At 36.6% G+C, this 16,240-nt stretch overlaps 1 protein-coding gene across 1 annotated transcript; it reads left to right on the top strand.

Annotated features, from left to right (window-relative positions):
• The first annotated feature begins 7,264 nt into the window (after nucleotides 1-7,264).
• YEATS4 (YEATS domain containing 4) lies at nucleotides 7,265-15,829 on the top strand. The gene is made up of 7 exons (XM_063309173.1): nucleotides 7,265-7,460; nucleotides 10,794-10,913; nucleotides 11,380-11,446; nucleotides 11,540-11,634; nucleotides 12,493-12,585; nucleotides 12,859-12,946; nucleotides 15,111-15,829. The coding sequence occupies exons 1-7, from the start codon at nucleotides 7,410-7,412 to the stop codon at nucleotides 15,278-15,280; spliced, it is 684 nt and encodes a 227-aa protein (XP_063165243.1). The 5' UTR covers nucleotides 7,265-7,409; the 3' UTR covers nucleotides 15,281-15,829.
• Nucleotides 15,830-16,240: the final 411 nt, after the last annotated feature.

Raw genomic sequence — 16,240 nt, 5'->3', positions numbered from 1 at the left:
GTATTGGTTCTATACATAATCCTGCTCAGAGTAGAACCACTGAAATAAAAATAATTTATTATGTCTCTCAGAAGGCTTGTCCAATATGACTGAATTTACAGTGTTGCAGAAGTCAGTTTATCATGTGCTTATTTCAGCCAGTGCAACTTAACCTATAGTCTTGCCTATTTCAAACTAATGTATTTTTAGTTGTTTATAACTGGAGTTGTATGAGTATGTTAAACTGTTCACTGAAGAGATTTTTATAATGGCTGCCTTTAATATTTTTGTACATTGAACATTCTCATGATCCATTCCTGGTTTGTTTCATTGATCTAACATATTTTTATGTGAAATTGGCTTCTGTTAAACGTATTATTGGTCAGTTTACCTAATTAGTATGTGGAAATGTCAATATCCTACCTCTGATTTTATTTATATATATATATGTGTGTGTGTGTGTGTATACATGTGCCTCTGTGTGTGTGCGCGTGCGCACATCTATACATATATGTATAAATAAATAGGGGGTAATTCAAAAGGAAAGATTGACTGAAGTAAAATATTAAGATGTTTGGGTCCATACAATCTTTTTTACCTTAAAGTTAAACCCTTAAGGTTTTGAGTTGTTTCCTTTGTGCAGAGGTGAATATGAGTATAATCAGAAAATGAGAAGTTGGTCACACACTTGGAACAGCTTGTTTATGTTGGGTGGTTGTCTCAGCCCTAAGACCTCCAATGCAGTATGCATTTTTAATTAGCTAGAATGTGGACAGAGAATCTGGACTAAAAACTGGAAAAACCAAAAGCTGAAGGAACAGCAGGTAAGTTAGATATGCATGGTGGATACGTTTTTATTTGAACAATTTCAAGTATCCAGGATCCAAAATGAAAACAATTTAAAATCATAACTTACTTTTCTGTAACTTACTTTTTACAATTGAACAGTAGTGTTATTGCTGTATATAGATTTCATGTTTTTTCCTCAAGATTTCCATTGCTGGCAATGGATTTGCCAAAAATCAGCATGAATGTGGTTTTTTTTTGATAACTTTTTATATATGTAGTGTGAAAGTTTCTGATGTATAGTACTAAATAATCTAGAGTTTGTCTTGTGAGTAAAATTTATTTTCAAATGGGAATTATTAATTTCAATTAACATTTAAAGAAGTCCAAAGATATTAAGACAAATGAAGGCATTCCAGTTGTGATATGTCTGTGAGCAAACTCAGGATATATTATTGTGCATACTCACCAGACAGTAACAAAAACCTGGATATTTTCTAGGCTCCTACTGAAGTTTGTTTGGGTTTCTGTATTTATTCTGCTTCTGACAGGAAAATATGTGCAAGTAGGTACTTGATGTTCTGTATATAGATGTTTTTAGATAAAATAGGTAGTATTTTGTTTTTATCCATAAAAAAGAAAAGCAAAACACTGAACTAAAATAATTGATTAGTGTCCTTAGATATGCCAACATCTGCCTGTAATGCCACTGTCACATATCTTTGATGTGCATGGTTGCAGAGGGTGGTACTCCTGAAACTAATTCAAACTTAAGCCAGAACAGTACATTTATTGATTAATTGGATAGCTTTTGTTTCAGTGTACTGAGCTAACAATACATGTAGCTGGAAAACGTTTTTAGAGTAAGCATTCAAATTGAATACTAAGCAGATATGCACTGTCTTTTGTTCTCATTTTTAAAATCTTGCCCATTTAACTATCATGTGTCTGGCCAAACAGCCTGATTGCAAATATTGCAGTGGGAATCAATGCATGATATTTATGTTTAGATTTCCCAATTAATTTTAGAGTGAAAATCCTGGTTAGTTTTGAGATCGTGTGTGCTTGACTGCTTTTGATTATTCCTGGACTATGTTTGGTTCAAGTTTTGTCAAATATGAACTGCAGGTTTTAAATGTATATAATGACTTTAGTTTTAAGAACTCTTTTGTAAATATTGGATAGTGGTTAGTTTCTCACTCCAGTTTCAGCTTCCTTCTAGGTTTTATATATAGGGTCTTATTATTTACATTGTTTACTTGTTTGATGTAAGATTTTATAGCCTTAAAATGCAGCTTTTAATGTAAAAGTATTAAACATACTCTGTAAAAAGTGCATACTGCAACTGTTTGTCAATCTTAAAAATCTGAGAAGTAGCTAAAATTGTGTTTAATGAAAATAACATTTTCAACTGATTTTGAGGAAGGAAGAATAGTAAGGATTTATTTAACATTTAGATCGCTGATTTGAGAACAAGGTATTTTACAAAGCACATTAGACATATTTTATATAAGAAACTTTGATACTCCTTATGTATGTGTACAAAGAAAACCATGAGCAAACATACACATGCTTATAAGAACTATTAATACATACTCATTTCCATCAAATATTGCTTTCTCTTTGCAGTTGTAAATTATTAGTTTAAATAAAAATAATGCCACTGTATCCATATTACAAATGTAATGTAGATTATTTCAAGTGTTTTGGGTACAATCTTTCCATTTCCCACAAAGCCACCAATGAGGTGACATTCTCTGGAATAGCACATGGGACTGCAGCAGGGCAAACTGAAAGAATTTGATAAGACCATATTATGTAAGGAGTGACATTTCTGTTTTCATACATTTCTGGTCCAACTCTTGAGTGTAGATCTACAGTATATTCTTTTTTTTCCCCAAGGTCCGTCAACTGAGATTTAATCCAAAAATGTCAGCATTAGAGCTCTGCTTTTGATTTAGAAGCAAAATAGTGCTTCAGATGTAGTGCCTATCTGCAGCACCTTAAATAAGTGTAGTTTTCTGTGATCACACACCTCTTGCATGACCTTGGGAAAGGAACATAGCTATTCTGAAGAGTTGCAAACTGAGGATACATTTGTGCCTTGCACACTCTGAATACTTTTTTGCCTTTGAATTTGAAGTGCTGTAGAGCCCTACTTTCTTCATGGAGAATGACTGCTAAAGAGTCTATTCACGTTTAGATTTGTCTTAACATCTTTTTATTAAACTATGGGGACTAGGAGATTTGACATTCTTCTTCCAATTCTGAGACAATTTATCATTGTAGTTATTGAGAATCTTGTTAAGCAACATTTTCAGAACCCTCTATGAAAGGTTAAATTAATCATCACTTAGGATGATTAATTTAGGATGTTCTGTATAAGGGGTGGGGGGCACAAAAGCTAATTGCCTTATGGGCAGGTTATTAGGCAGTTGCTGCTGATGGTGGAAGGAACTGGAGCCAAAGTAGGCAGGTACCACTTTGAAGAGCTCTTCCTTTATGCCATCCATTCTCACATCACACATCAGGTACATGCTTGAAGCAGAGGATGGAATTACTCTCAGTTGGATTCCTAGAGTAATTCACAGTTGCTTTTCTTGGAAGTGAAATTAGATGCCAAGCATTCCTTATTGGTGGATCTGGTATGATTTAGAGACCTGGTTATTTTCTGTGATACACTGAGATTTTATAAATTTACTTACTGTAAATACATTGCCTTGACAGTGTGAAGATTTAACATTCATTTTATACTTCTTTAATGCCTGTGGAGCTAACCACTTCTTAGATAATTTTACATGGTCTTAGGTTGGATTTTGTTATGTCAGAATTTGCACAAATGTTTACCTGAAAGTACAAATACTGTGTATACTGAGGTTTTAAATTGGTTGGTATGTGTAACTAACCCAGGTTCTTTTGACTTCTAATACCTGGCAGCTCAAGAACATCTTGAGTGTGTTGAATTTTTGGAATTTAAATGGCTTCACAAGGTAAGAGGGAATAATGTCATACCAACATGTGAAATTTTATAAACCAAATCTCTGCCTCTAGAATTGGCTTTTAAAATTTCATTTCACTTCTACTTGATCATTTGGTGATTTTAATTACCTTTATTTCTAGTCTTTAGGTGACTATTTAAGAATTTGGTATCGAACCATTTGTTGGTTTTTTAACTGCAAAAGAAGTTACCTTGTATGGGGAAAAATAAAGCACATTTTTATGAAAGCTTAAGTCTGTTTTGTCTTCTTTTCATGGAAACTATGGGGTTTGTTGAAGTTAAAGTGTAAGCTGCTTTTACTGAAAAAACAAATGAAAAGTGACAAGAACAAAGTATCTTGTGAAAAACAAAATGGGAAAGGTAATGCTTATACTACTGGTAATGCTTATACTACTTTTTGTTCAATTTTGTATCAGTAATTGCTGCTGTGTAAAATATTTGTGATCATTGTTACTGTTCTCTGTACACTTACCCATGTAAACAAAGTGAGTGTTTTGATGTCACTAGTTTTTAATGTTTCTACTTTCCTGCTGGTCTAAAATGTGCATTTGTATAATGAAAGAATCCATTTACAGTATATCCAGCTCTGAAGTTTACCAGACATCCTTGCGAACCACTCTGTTCTCTTCCTTTTATACTTGATTATTTTAACTTCCTCCTCAGTTCTAAAATTTCTCTTAAAGCTATCTGCGCATTCCCCTCAACTCTATTTTGATCCTTCCTGTTTCTCCCACAGAAGATTTTATCAAATGCCCTTAAAAAACTTTTCAGTCTGCTGGCTCTAAATTTCCAGCAACCATCCTGTTTTCTCCTGCAGAAGGAAAAGAAGAGCAGCTACATTCCAGATGAACCCTTATGAGATTTAAATTAAATGACAGAACGGCAAAAGACGCCAATGCTACCGTTAAGTACAGAACTATGAAAATGTTTCCTCAGGACTTTAAGCTTATCAGTGTTGGTGGGAAGGGGAGAAACTCTTGAAGTTTAAAGTTAACTACATTTATCAATTAAGCAGGTAGCTAAAGCTCACATATACATACAAAGTTAGATGCCAGAAAAACTCAACTGTTGCATTTTAAAATGATAGTGGGCTACTTTGGAAGGTGGGGCTGAAAGGTGGGTTAGATAATTTTACCAATATTAAGATATCACTAATATTAAGAATTCCATATAGTATAACCTTCCTAAACTTAATGCTTTCTATCTGTGGGGTATGAACCTTTCATTTGAAGCTAGCATGGTGTTATAGGAGCACTAGTCCAACATAATTGGGGGAATAGATTTGTAATAGTAGATAATAACAAGTACATTGCTTTTGCCTGTTTTTTGGGGGTGTATAAACACATTAGCTATTAAATTGGAGAAAAGTATCAAGTGGGGTGCTTCAGCAACAGTCCTTGTGATCATTGCTAGGTACCCACTTCAATGTTTCCATTAGTGATTTGGATGAAGGAGGTGGAAGGAATGCTTATCATACTTACAGATGATACAAAATTAGGTAAATATCCTAAAAGATGGAAATAACATTCAAAGTTACATTGATAGGTTAGAGAAATAAGCTAAAAGTAACAATGATCAGAGAAAAGTTCAGTGTTGGAATAGTACTTGTGAAAAAGATCTTGGAAGAGAAGTTGATTGCAGACTGAACAAGAGCCAGCAGTGTGATGTGAATGCAAAAAAAAAAAGGGGGGTATGCAATTCTTTATTAGTCAAACCCCACCTCCAGTACTGTGGGCATCTCAGTTTAAGGAGGATTCAGATAAAATGAAATCGGAGAAGGACGATCAAGATAATTGGGACAAGAAGCTAAGAGTTATGAAGGGTTGGGGTGGTATGATAGCACTCTTCAGATATCTGAAGGATGTCACAAGACCTCTAATTCCACAGTGCAGGTTATGGATTTAATTTATGGGAAGGCAAATTTAAATCAAATTTCAGGGGGAAAAAAAAAAACTTCCTAACGGAACAGTTTTGATTACAGAACTAACTCCAGAGAGGTGATAGGCTCCCTTACATTGGGTGTATTAAGCTACAGTGTCATTTATCAAAGACATTTTTATTTGGATTCCAGCACTGAGCAAGAGATTGTAATGGCCTAAGGTAGGGTTTTGTGGGGGATGTCCGTGAGTCAGTCTTGGCTCCTGGCAACTGCCTGGACAAGTCCCTGCAGTTTGCTTGGCAAGATTTTGGGAGTGGTTTGCCATTGTCTCCTTCCTAGGGCTGAGAGAGAGTGACTGGCCCAAGGTCACCCAGCTGCCTTTGTGCTTGAACTGGAACTCATAGTTTCCCAGCCTGGTGCCTTAATCACTTCACCAAACTGGCTCTCTGATCGCATAAGTGCCCCCTTCCAATTCTGTGATTAAATCTAAAATTTGTATGAGCATGCAAATTATATTAACTGTTACACTAGTTTATGCCTAGGTTATTTATGGTCACTAGCATAAGTGAAAAACTATTTGTAAACAATAAAATAGTAGGCAAGGTGTTTATGTGTACTATTATAGGCTGCTTATTTGCCTGCAATGTTGAAAAGCATAACAACCCAAGCAGTACTCGTGTACCTAGGAAATCTGTTAAAAGAGTATTTGACTTCCAATCTGACTAGCTTTATAAAAAGCATAGGGAACAAAACACACGAAATGCATTTACAAAAGGTCAGTGTCAGACAGAACTTGTCATTTAATCATTTAATAATAATAGAACCCAAAATAGTTTCTAATTGAGAAATAAAAGGGAAGTATCAGTATATTTCAGAAAGGTTTGCAGAAGTAACAATCGGAAAGACTGAAAAAGGATAACTTGCATAAGCATTCCCCTCTAATGACAATATCCTAGAAGAGAGAACTGAGTGATTACGATGCTGAACGAGATTTGTGGCAGGTGCATGTCTGGTATAAATGGAAATGATAACGTTAGTGTATTAGGGAGTATAGCAATTCAGAGCCTAAGACAAATGGATTTGTTGTAGATCATCTTACTAAACTGATGGTTTTCATATAAAGTGTATTAGGATATAACAACAGTATTGCTAGTGCTTTAGTGTAAGTCGAAGTGTTAGATGCGTTGTTTTTGAGAAAAGGGTTTACTATATACAGCAGACATATTCCTCCTGAAACAGAATTCAGACGTTTCTCATAGTATGCTAACCCATGGATTAGGGAAACTTACGAAGAGCATCCCAACAGCTACCAACAACTCAGCATTGAATTTATAATCTTGCATTTGCGTTCATAGGTACAGTACCCTACAACCAGCACGACTCCAATGCACTACTAGAACCACTACGACACGCGCGAAGAACACACTTTCATTTTCTCCTCCTCCGTACCTTCCATTTCATTTTTACGTCCGGGTCTCGAGATCAAATCCGTAGGAGACCACGTGAAATGAATCAACCCGCTGTTTTGTGGGGGAAGTGGGAGGAGCCCCGTCGAGAGCGCGTTAAATTGATCTCACCCGGAAGCTGTTGTGTGAGGGTTATGGGTGTTGCCGACAGCGCGGGGTTAAGGAAAGGAGCCGGGGTTTTGCTGATCTCGCGGCCGGCGGGTCGTCTTCCTTCTCGGGCGGGCGGGGAGGCAGGCAGATGAGGCCGGCCTTGCCCTAGCTGCGCTAGAGCGGCGCGAGGAGCCTTCCCTTCCGGTGCAATATGTTCAAAAGAATGGCTGAGTTCGGGCCTGACTCTGGTGGGAGAGTGAAGGTGCGAGTGCCGCTGGGAGGGGGCTTTTCTTCGATCTGCGAACGGTTTCTCTGTTTTTCCTTCCTGAGGGTAGTTTTAAATCCCAGGGCAATTGCAGGGTTCGAGACGGGTATAAGGTTACGTATTTGGCCCCTTGGGTCGGTTTGTTGCGAAGAACCAAGTGCGGTACTGGTTGATGTGAATGGCTTTCGGAGCAAATGGTTTCGAAGGTGAGAGCCGTGTTAGCTGTTGGTGCAACTAACAGTGAAGCGTCTTCTGCACCTTAGAGATTTAACGAATTTATTTTCATACAAGTTTTCGGGAATGATGCCCAGTTCTGTACCGACTGGGTGTAAGGCGGTTTCTTGCGCGCCTTCGGGTCTGTTGTTTTTTTTTAAGTCGCTGTAATGCTTTTCTTGGAAAGTGCTGTTTGTGCCAGCACTTGCCTTTTCTAGTTTAGGTATAAATTTAAATCTCCGTAAATTTAATTTTTTCGTTGCTTTCTGTTGGAGTTACTTAATTAACTAATCGTTTATACTGCTGCAGCTTTCATTACTTCAAGGTTTTATGTATATTGTTCGTTAGATAATGGCAATGGAGTTAATGGGCGTAGGAGAGAGGCTGCTGAAGCTACTGCAAATTTTTAAGTAGTTGCTAGTGTTTAAAAACACCTGTACAGTACTTAATTGTATTCTCTTTTAAATATTGGCTGGTTTTATCTAGTGTAGGCATGTTTTGCTGTAATAACAAATATACATTCAAATAATTTGTAAGGTCTTTAAGATGATGCTGGTCTCTGGATTTATATATAATTAATTATTTTTTTATAACAATGATCTCTAAATCTCTTAATTATTCAGAAGGTTTGTATCAACTCAGTTTGTAACCTTATATAAATATTAGGAGTAAATGTGGGTGAATTTGAACCTGCTGATAAGTAGAAACTTGTTGGATTACACTGACAAGAGTTCTAATTTCTTGGGTTTAAACCCCACTGGGGCTACTGATTTGACTATATGTCTTATTGGTTACATTATTTCATAATACTAAATTTTTCTAGCATTATTATTATTGCTATGTTCTATCTTTCTGCCCTCAGGAAACTCAGTATAGTTCCATGTAGGATATCATTCATTTCCCAGTCAGGCGTTGACTAATGCATCAAGTTCATTAATTAATTAATTTGTTCATCAAGAAACACTTAATGGATCATAATAAAACTGATACTATTCTCAAATTTTGGTAAATATTGAAAGCTGTATAGAGCTGAAAATTGTATAGTTATTCTAATTAAAATGATAGTGAATTAAATGCTCAGAGCAGACTTACTATTGCGTAGTAGTTCCACTGAAATTAGTGGGGCTAAAATCTCATAACCTCTCATTCTGATTTCATTTATTTCAGTGGACCTCCTCTAGACCCAGCATTTACATAAGCATCTGAGTTTCTTAAATTTTATTTATTAAATTAAGTTACATAGCCCCTCAATCAACATGTGATTCAAGTGGCATATACATATAAAGACAACACATAACCCCCCCCCCCCCAGTTAAAATATACTAAAACATACTGTGCTGGAGGCAATTTCATTCAACCCTAAACAATAAAAAACAGTCAAGACTGGCACAAACCTTCTTAACCCAATGACTGGGGAAAGAACCAGATCTTTAAAGCCTTTCAAAAGGCAGGTAAAATTGGGGCTATCCAGATTTCAGGGAGAATTCTGTTCCAAAGGTCAGGCATAGCAACAGATTACACATATCTCCTGTGTTCCACCAAATGACACTTTAAGTGACAAGACCTAGAGCATTTCTACCCTTTCAGATCTTGTCAGATGGGCAGAATTAGAGACAGGCAGTGTTTGACATGAAAGGCTTTGTAGGTTCCAACCAGCACCTTAAACTGCTGCCGGAAACTTACTGGTAACCAGCTGGAAAAGCAGCAGTGTTACATGGACATACCGAGTGGTCCCCTAATTACTCATGCCACTGCATTCTTGACCAGCTGTAGCTTCTGAATGAACTTCAAGGGCAGCACCATGTAGTGCACATTGTAGTAAGCCAGATGAGAGGTGATTAAGGCATAAGTGACACAGTATAGCCTCCCAGTCCAGGAGTGGGTGCAGTTGACACATTAGATGGATTTGTGCAAAGATCCTCTAAATTGTCAACTCTTTAGGAGCCATGACTCCCCAAAATTATACACCAGTTCTATCTGGGTAGTCCAACCCCACCTAGAACCAAACTCCCTGTATACAGGTAGCCCCAAAATCCACAGCCACTTGGTCTTGTAAGATTGAATTTGAGCCTATTCTTTTCCATTAGCTTCCAGAAACTGAGACAAAACCTCAGCAGGATTATTTGGATGTCTGAAGGTTGAGATGATCTCACCCAGTGGTTTAATCTATGTGTTAGACAAGAGCAGGGAGAAAACAAGTCCCACAAAGCGGCGGGCCGAAGACTGGACCTCTCCGCACATACTCCCATCAACACTGCCTGGAACTGACCCTGAGGAGAGGAAAACCATTGTAACATAATGCCTCCCACTCCCAACCTCTTGAGTTGGTTTTGATGCCATGATTGATGGCATCAAAGTCTGGTGAGAGATCAAGAAGGGCCAGGATGGATGCACTAGTCCCATCCTGGTCTGTCCATATATCACTTACAAGCCCAGTCAGTGCCATTTCAATACTGTGCTTGGATCTGAAACCTGACTGAAACGGTCTAGATAATCTATTTCTTCCAGAGCCCTCCGAAGCTGCAGGCCAAGCACCTTAACAACCTTCTCCCAAGAACAATCCTTTGGGGTCCAGTAATAGCTTTCTGAAGAGGGGATGGCTTTAAGGATGAATTCAACAACCCTTGGACCCATCCACATACCTTCCAGAAGGCCTTTATCAACCAGGGGGGACATAGATTGAATATGCTGGTAATCACAAAATTGCTTCAAGGACCCTGTCTACTTTCTTGGGGCCAACAGATTCAAACTCTTCCCAGATAACCTTGCAGTTTTTTTAAGTTTTTAAGTACATGCTTGCAAAACCTAGATGAGAGCGGGCCAAGTTAAAAAAATAAGTAGAAAAGGAAAATAGAAATAAAAAATATAAATACATATTTAATAATAGAAAAATGTAATAACCATTTCTTAAGTTTTCATAATTGAAAATGCAGTGTGACTTGTAAATCTATACAGCTTGGAATTCTTGTATGTTTTATTGAGTTCTGAAGAAAGAAACTGCTCTAAGGAAGAATATTTACCTTCCTGTGTTCCTAACCTTAGGAAATATACAATCAGTTTCAAAGTAAGTGCTGGAAAACTCTGTCTGTAAAATGATTTTGCTTTTTTTCCTTTAAGGGTGTAACTATTGTGAAACCCATTGTTTATGGTAATGTTGCCCGCTATTTTGGCAAGAAACGAGAAGAAGATGGGCATACTCATCAGTGGACAGTTTATGTTAAGCCCTACAGAAATGAGGTAAGCAAAAATATTTTCAATTGTAATGTAACCTAAGATTTTTTTTTCAATTTTGAATATTTTGGGTTTTTGAAATGTTTAATTAGGACATGTATACTTCTCTAAAGATGTGCTATTTTGTACAGTCAAATAAAAAAAATACTTAAGAGAAAATTATAGAGAATGCCCTGTGAAAGATTATGATCTATAGAAATTGGCTAACTGGAACCCTCTTTTTAGCACAAACTAAAGTGATTTTATATGGAATACATGTCATGTCCTGATAAATATACTTAGTATTTAGTGATGGGTTTGGAAGGACTTACCAGCTATTTAGGTTGGAGGGCACCCAAATGTTGCATGAGGCAAATACAAAATACTGGAATGAATCAGTAGAATGCTGTGTCACAAAGAGATAGAAAGGAACATTGAAACAGTATGAAGCATAACTACATTTGTAAATTCTTATCGGCTGCTTTAATTTTAGGATATGTCTGCTTATGTAAAGAAAATCCAGTTCAAGTTACATGAGAGCTATGGTAATCCACTGAGAGGTATGATTTAAACCGACTTTGAAGAAAGTACAGTGGTTTCGTTACTTTTCAAAGGTGGATTATCTAATATTTAGTGTTTCCCCCTTTTTTTAGTGGTAACTAAACCACCATATGAAATCACTGAAACGGGCTGGGGTGAATTTGAAATCATCATCAAGATATTTTTTATTGATCCTAATGAAAGGCCGGTAAGTAGTATTCCCAGTGCAAATGGCAATACTCAACTTTATACATCTGATTACACTGAAGAAGTCATGTTCTATTTCAGGTTAACCAAAGTGTGATGGATCCTGTATGTATTGCTAGCATTTCCTGGAAAGGAACTTTTGTCTGTAAAAGTTGTGAGTTTTGTGCTGAGGTTAAAGAAAAGCCAGATGAAATGTTTTAAGCCATGTTTAGAAAAAAGTGTGAGAGTTTAACTGGGCATATCTGTGCATGTTCAAACATGACTTTCTAAATACTTTGTGGATGTAGATTACATCTGTCACCAACTCCTAAAGCAGCCAATGACTAATCTGCTCATGGTATAATCATAGGTTAATTATTTTCGATTGGCATGTGGGTCAGTTGGGTTTAGCTGGAATTTTGAGAACACCCTGGAAGGGTGTATCCTTTTTAAAGTAACATCAGTTAGGAAAAGATTGAGAAGCTTTACCTATACTTAGAAGATGAATCACTTAAACGTATTACTGTGCACATTGTCTGTGGGACTGATACAACAATTCTCTATGCCAAATAGTTTGTTTCCTCATATTCTGCACCGTAATCTGAAAATGGTTCCCTGTCGCTGTACTGATAATAAGTGCCAGTAATGAACATTAATGGTTTGCCTTCTGAAAAAAATGTGTGGTTTATATCAGCAAATAGACATTGGTGCAGTTCCATTGCGAGTGACCTGTATTTACTAGTTCATTTAATTCATTAATGTCTATATACAGTAAAATTTCAGCTTCAGTTATGGTAAACTGAAACTTAAAATATTCAATTCCAGTTCCACAGTTTGGTTTGTATAATTGGGTAGTAACCACATTTCTTTTGTTGCACAGGTGACTCTCTATCATTTGCTGAAGCTGTTTCAGTCTGATACAAATGCCATTTTGGGAAAGAAAACTGTTGTTTCTGAATTTTATGATGAGATGGTAAGGATACAAAGAGTTACATTAACTTTAGGAAGAGGGCTTTGTTTATGAGATTGGATGTCATTCTTCCCTTCTTTCCTCTGTAATAGTCTGAATCTGCTCTGGAGGATGGTCCCCCAATTTTTTGGTGCAGGTTTGGATACATGCGAGGAAGGATCCATTAGACTGTGGAATATTCTAGTAACCAAATTACATAATTGTGTACAGTCTGTTTTACTATGAAACATTGCACAGTTTAGCAAATAATAGAAATGTATTACTTTTCTCCAATAGATTTTTCAGGATCCTACTGCTATGATGCAGCAATTGCTAACTACATCTCGTCAGTTAACACTTGGTGCTTATAAGCATGAAACAGAATGTAAGTGCTGAATGCAAAGATTTTAGTATGTGTTGATTTTAGATGAATTAGAACTTGATTTTAAAAACTCCTTTGCCATTATTTCTTATTGTTTGACTTAAACCAGATCTGCACCTTGGCTTTGTTTTTCATGAAATATATATTTTACTTTTAAAAAAGCCCTAAGTTTATATTATCTTAATCCAAATAGAGAACAGTAAATATGAAAAAGTCGGTTCTGTATGATCATACATGTTTTAATATTACATGATCTTTGTAGAACTTCAGTATTTAAATCAGGCTTCTCAAACTTTGTGGTGTTATGACCCCCTAAAATAATTAATTAATTATGAGCTCTCTGTGTTACAATAATTCATCTTTTTAGAAGCCTGTGTGTGCCTATTTGTGTTGTAGAAAGCAACATCGTGTTACCTGTGTATGAAAGTACAGAGAGCTTCTGTCTACTAAGAGCCAGGGGAATTAAAGCTGAGTAGTAATATTGTTGATAGACGATTGATATTGCACCATCGAGTTGGTGTCAGCTCTTAGCCACCACGTAGATAGATTTTCACCAGGAAGGTCTGTCCCCAGCCTGGTCCTTCAGGTCTTCTAATGGTGCACCCAACACTGTTGTAATTGAGTCTGTCTGTCTTGCTGGTGGTCATCTTCTGCTCTTCCATCTCTCTCAACATTATAAACTTCTCCAGAGAGCTACATTTTTGTGCAATATGTCCAAAGTGTGATAATATAGCCTGGTCATTTGTGGCTTAAGTGAGAACTCTAGAATGATTTGTTTGATGATTGATTTTGGTTTTTTGGCTATCCATGGTATTCTGAGGAGTCTTCTCCAACACCAAAGTTCAAAAGCATCAATCCTTTTTCTCTCTCACTTCTTCAAAGTACATTGATATACAAACTGAAGAAAAAAGGGGCCAAAATGTATCCCCATCATTTTTCTACTTAGTCTATCCAGATTTTTTCTGTCAATATCCCTGCCTGATCTATTTAAACTTGCATAGTGCTTCCTTCATAGAACTTGCAGACCAAGCAAATAAGTCTCTTGTCTCTGTCATTGGGCTGAGGTGATACCTGGCTGGATTTGTTTTGTTTCCTTTTTTAAAAATGGGGGGGGGGGTCCTGTGCTATTCAGATAGTTATAGGTAATCCACCTGTAACATTAATAGGATAGCCAACCACAGTGCCCACCAGTCCAAGACTTTGAATACCTCTGGTGGTAGCGGGTCCTTCTGCAACACTTTACTCCTGCCTCTTGATGAATGATCAAACTGACCACAGCCGTATTGATAGGGTCACTCTGAAGGGGATTGCAAAATATCCTTCATTTCTACTTGCCCTTGTATCTGCTCTTCCTGCTCAAGAAGGATTTAGAAGAAATGGCTCACCCAATGCCAAGCCTCAATTAGAATCCTTACGGTATTTTCTTAGAGATCTAGAAACCTTTATCATTTTGACCCTCAGCTGTTGTATAGAGATTAGGTTTCAGGGTATTAAAAGTTTATTTTAGGGATTCATAATTACTCCTGGTGTAGCAATAACAGTGGCTGTCCCACATAGCATCTATAAGCTGCACTGTAATTATGCCAAGACAAAGTTCACAGTCTTACTAGAAAGGCTGCAAGACGACTGAGTACCCCCTCTCCCGCCCTGCTGATAGAAACCTAGAAAGAGCTGTCCTTGAAAGAGAGGAGGAGGAGAGTGCTTCGATCCTGGCTGCGTCACCTTGGATGGTACCTTGGGGCTATTGTATGAGCTGTTGCGAGCACAATATATCGAAGATCTGGATTCCACATATGGCCTTGTCTAGTGCCAGAAGCTTGGTGAAAGCCATATGTGTCCAGCCTGCAATTCCCTAGGGGTTTGCAACCCATTGTTGGAGAACTCCTGACTTACATAGATCATGCCAGCTTTCTATTCAAGCTGAACTAATGTACTTGTTTTGGATTCCTAAGATGGTGCTTCTGTTGCAGCTACAATTTAAAGGCATTGTATATTAAAAATACAGCTTGTACTGTACTAGCAAACAGTAATACATAGTGGTTGGTCCAGTATGTTTTCATCTTTTTGATTTAAAATAAAATATAGTAGACTAAGACTGTGCCTTTCTAAACATTGAAAGACATTGAAATAATAATTAAGCAATATACCACATATATTTTTCTTTCAGTTGCCAGTGTAGAAGTAAAAACTCGAGAGAAGTTGGAAGCTGCTAAGAAGAAGACCAGTTTTGAGATTGCAGAACTTAAAGAAAGATTAAAAGCAAGCCGTGAAACTATCAACTGTCTAAAAAATGAAATCAGGAAGCTTGAGGATGATGATCAATCCAAAGATATATAATACCTATTTACTACTTTAAGAGACTTCACATGAAACCTATTTTGATCATGGAACCAATAACACATCCTCTTTTCTAGGAAGAACTGCATATAGGCATTCTGGAGAGATTTTTTTGAGGGCAAAAGGAAAGGAATTCAGAATGTGGCATTTCACTAAATATTTTTAAAATAAAGAATATTTTCATAGTTTAAGTTACAGTTGCCTTCACATACTTTTAAAACTGTGACTTTCTCTTGTTCATGTTGTAATTTATTGAGGATTATATGAAATCCTACTGTTATACTGTTGTTAAATGTGTACTCAGAGCCCTACTTATTTACACAAAGCATCACTGCCCTAAAGAGAAGCAAAATCTTTGTACTATAGGCAGCTAAACTAAGTCTCCTATGAGTTGTTTCCAGATTTCTTAGAAACTTGAGCTAGAAACGCTCTACAAAGAAATATCACTGGTAGGTTTATACTGACAAATGACAAAACTGATCTTGATCCTGTTTGGAGACAATATGTCTGTTGTTTTAGAGTTCTAGTAATAAAAGTAATATGTGAAACAACTTGTATATTTTCTTTAATATTAAACTACGATAAATTACATTATTTTATACAATTCCTTTTGTTAATAATACTTGAGTTTATTATAAAATTGTATTTCCTCTGTTAACTATTTATGTCCATTCATAAGGCGCTGTAGTTCACTAACAATTGAACATTACAAATTTACAGAAATGTTTAAAAAAATAAAAACCAGGAAAACTTAAACCATATTTACATATATAATGGTAGCTACTTTAAAAGATAAGAACATTAAGATAATTAACATTTAATAGCCTGGCTGAAGATACTGGTCTTCTGAAAGCGATGAGCTAAGGTCAAACCTAACACTCAAAGGAGTATATTCCTTAGCTTGGGAGTGACTTAGGAAATGGGTCTCTTCCATGTGTGGGTAATAAATGGGCCTCTGAA

Source organism: Candoia aspera, chromosome 7 (assembly GCF_035149785.1).
Source record: "Candoia aspera isolate rCanAsp1 chromosome 7, rCanAsp1.hap2, whole genome shotgun sequence".
In the NCBI taxonomy this organism is placed as follows: domain Eukaryota; kingdom Metazoa; phylum Chordata; class Lepidosauria; order Squamata; family Boidae; genus Candoia; species Candoia aspera.
The sequence above is the reverse complement of the archived record's forward strand: the minus strand, read 5'-3'. Positions and strand labels throughout refer to the sequence as shown.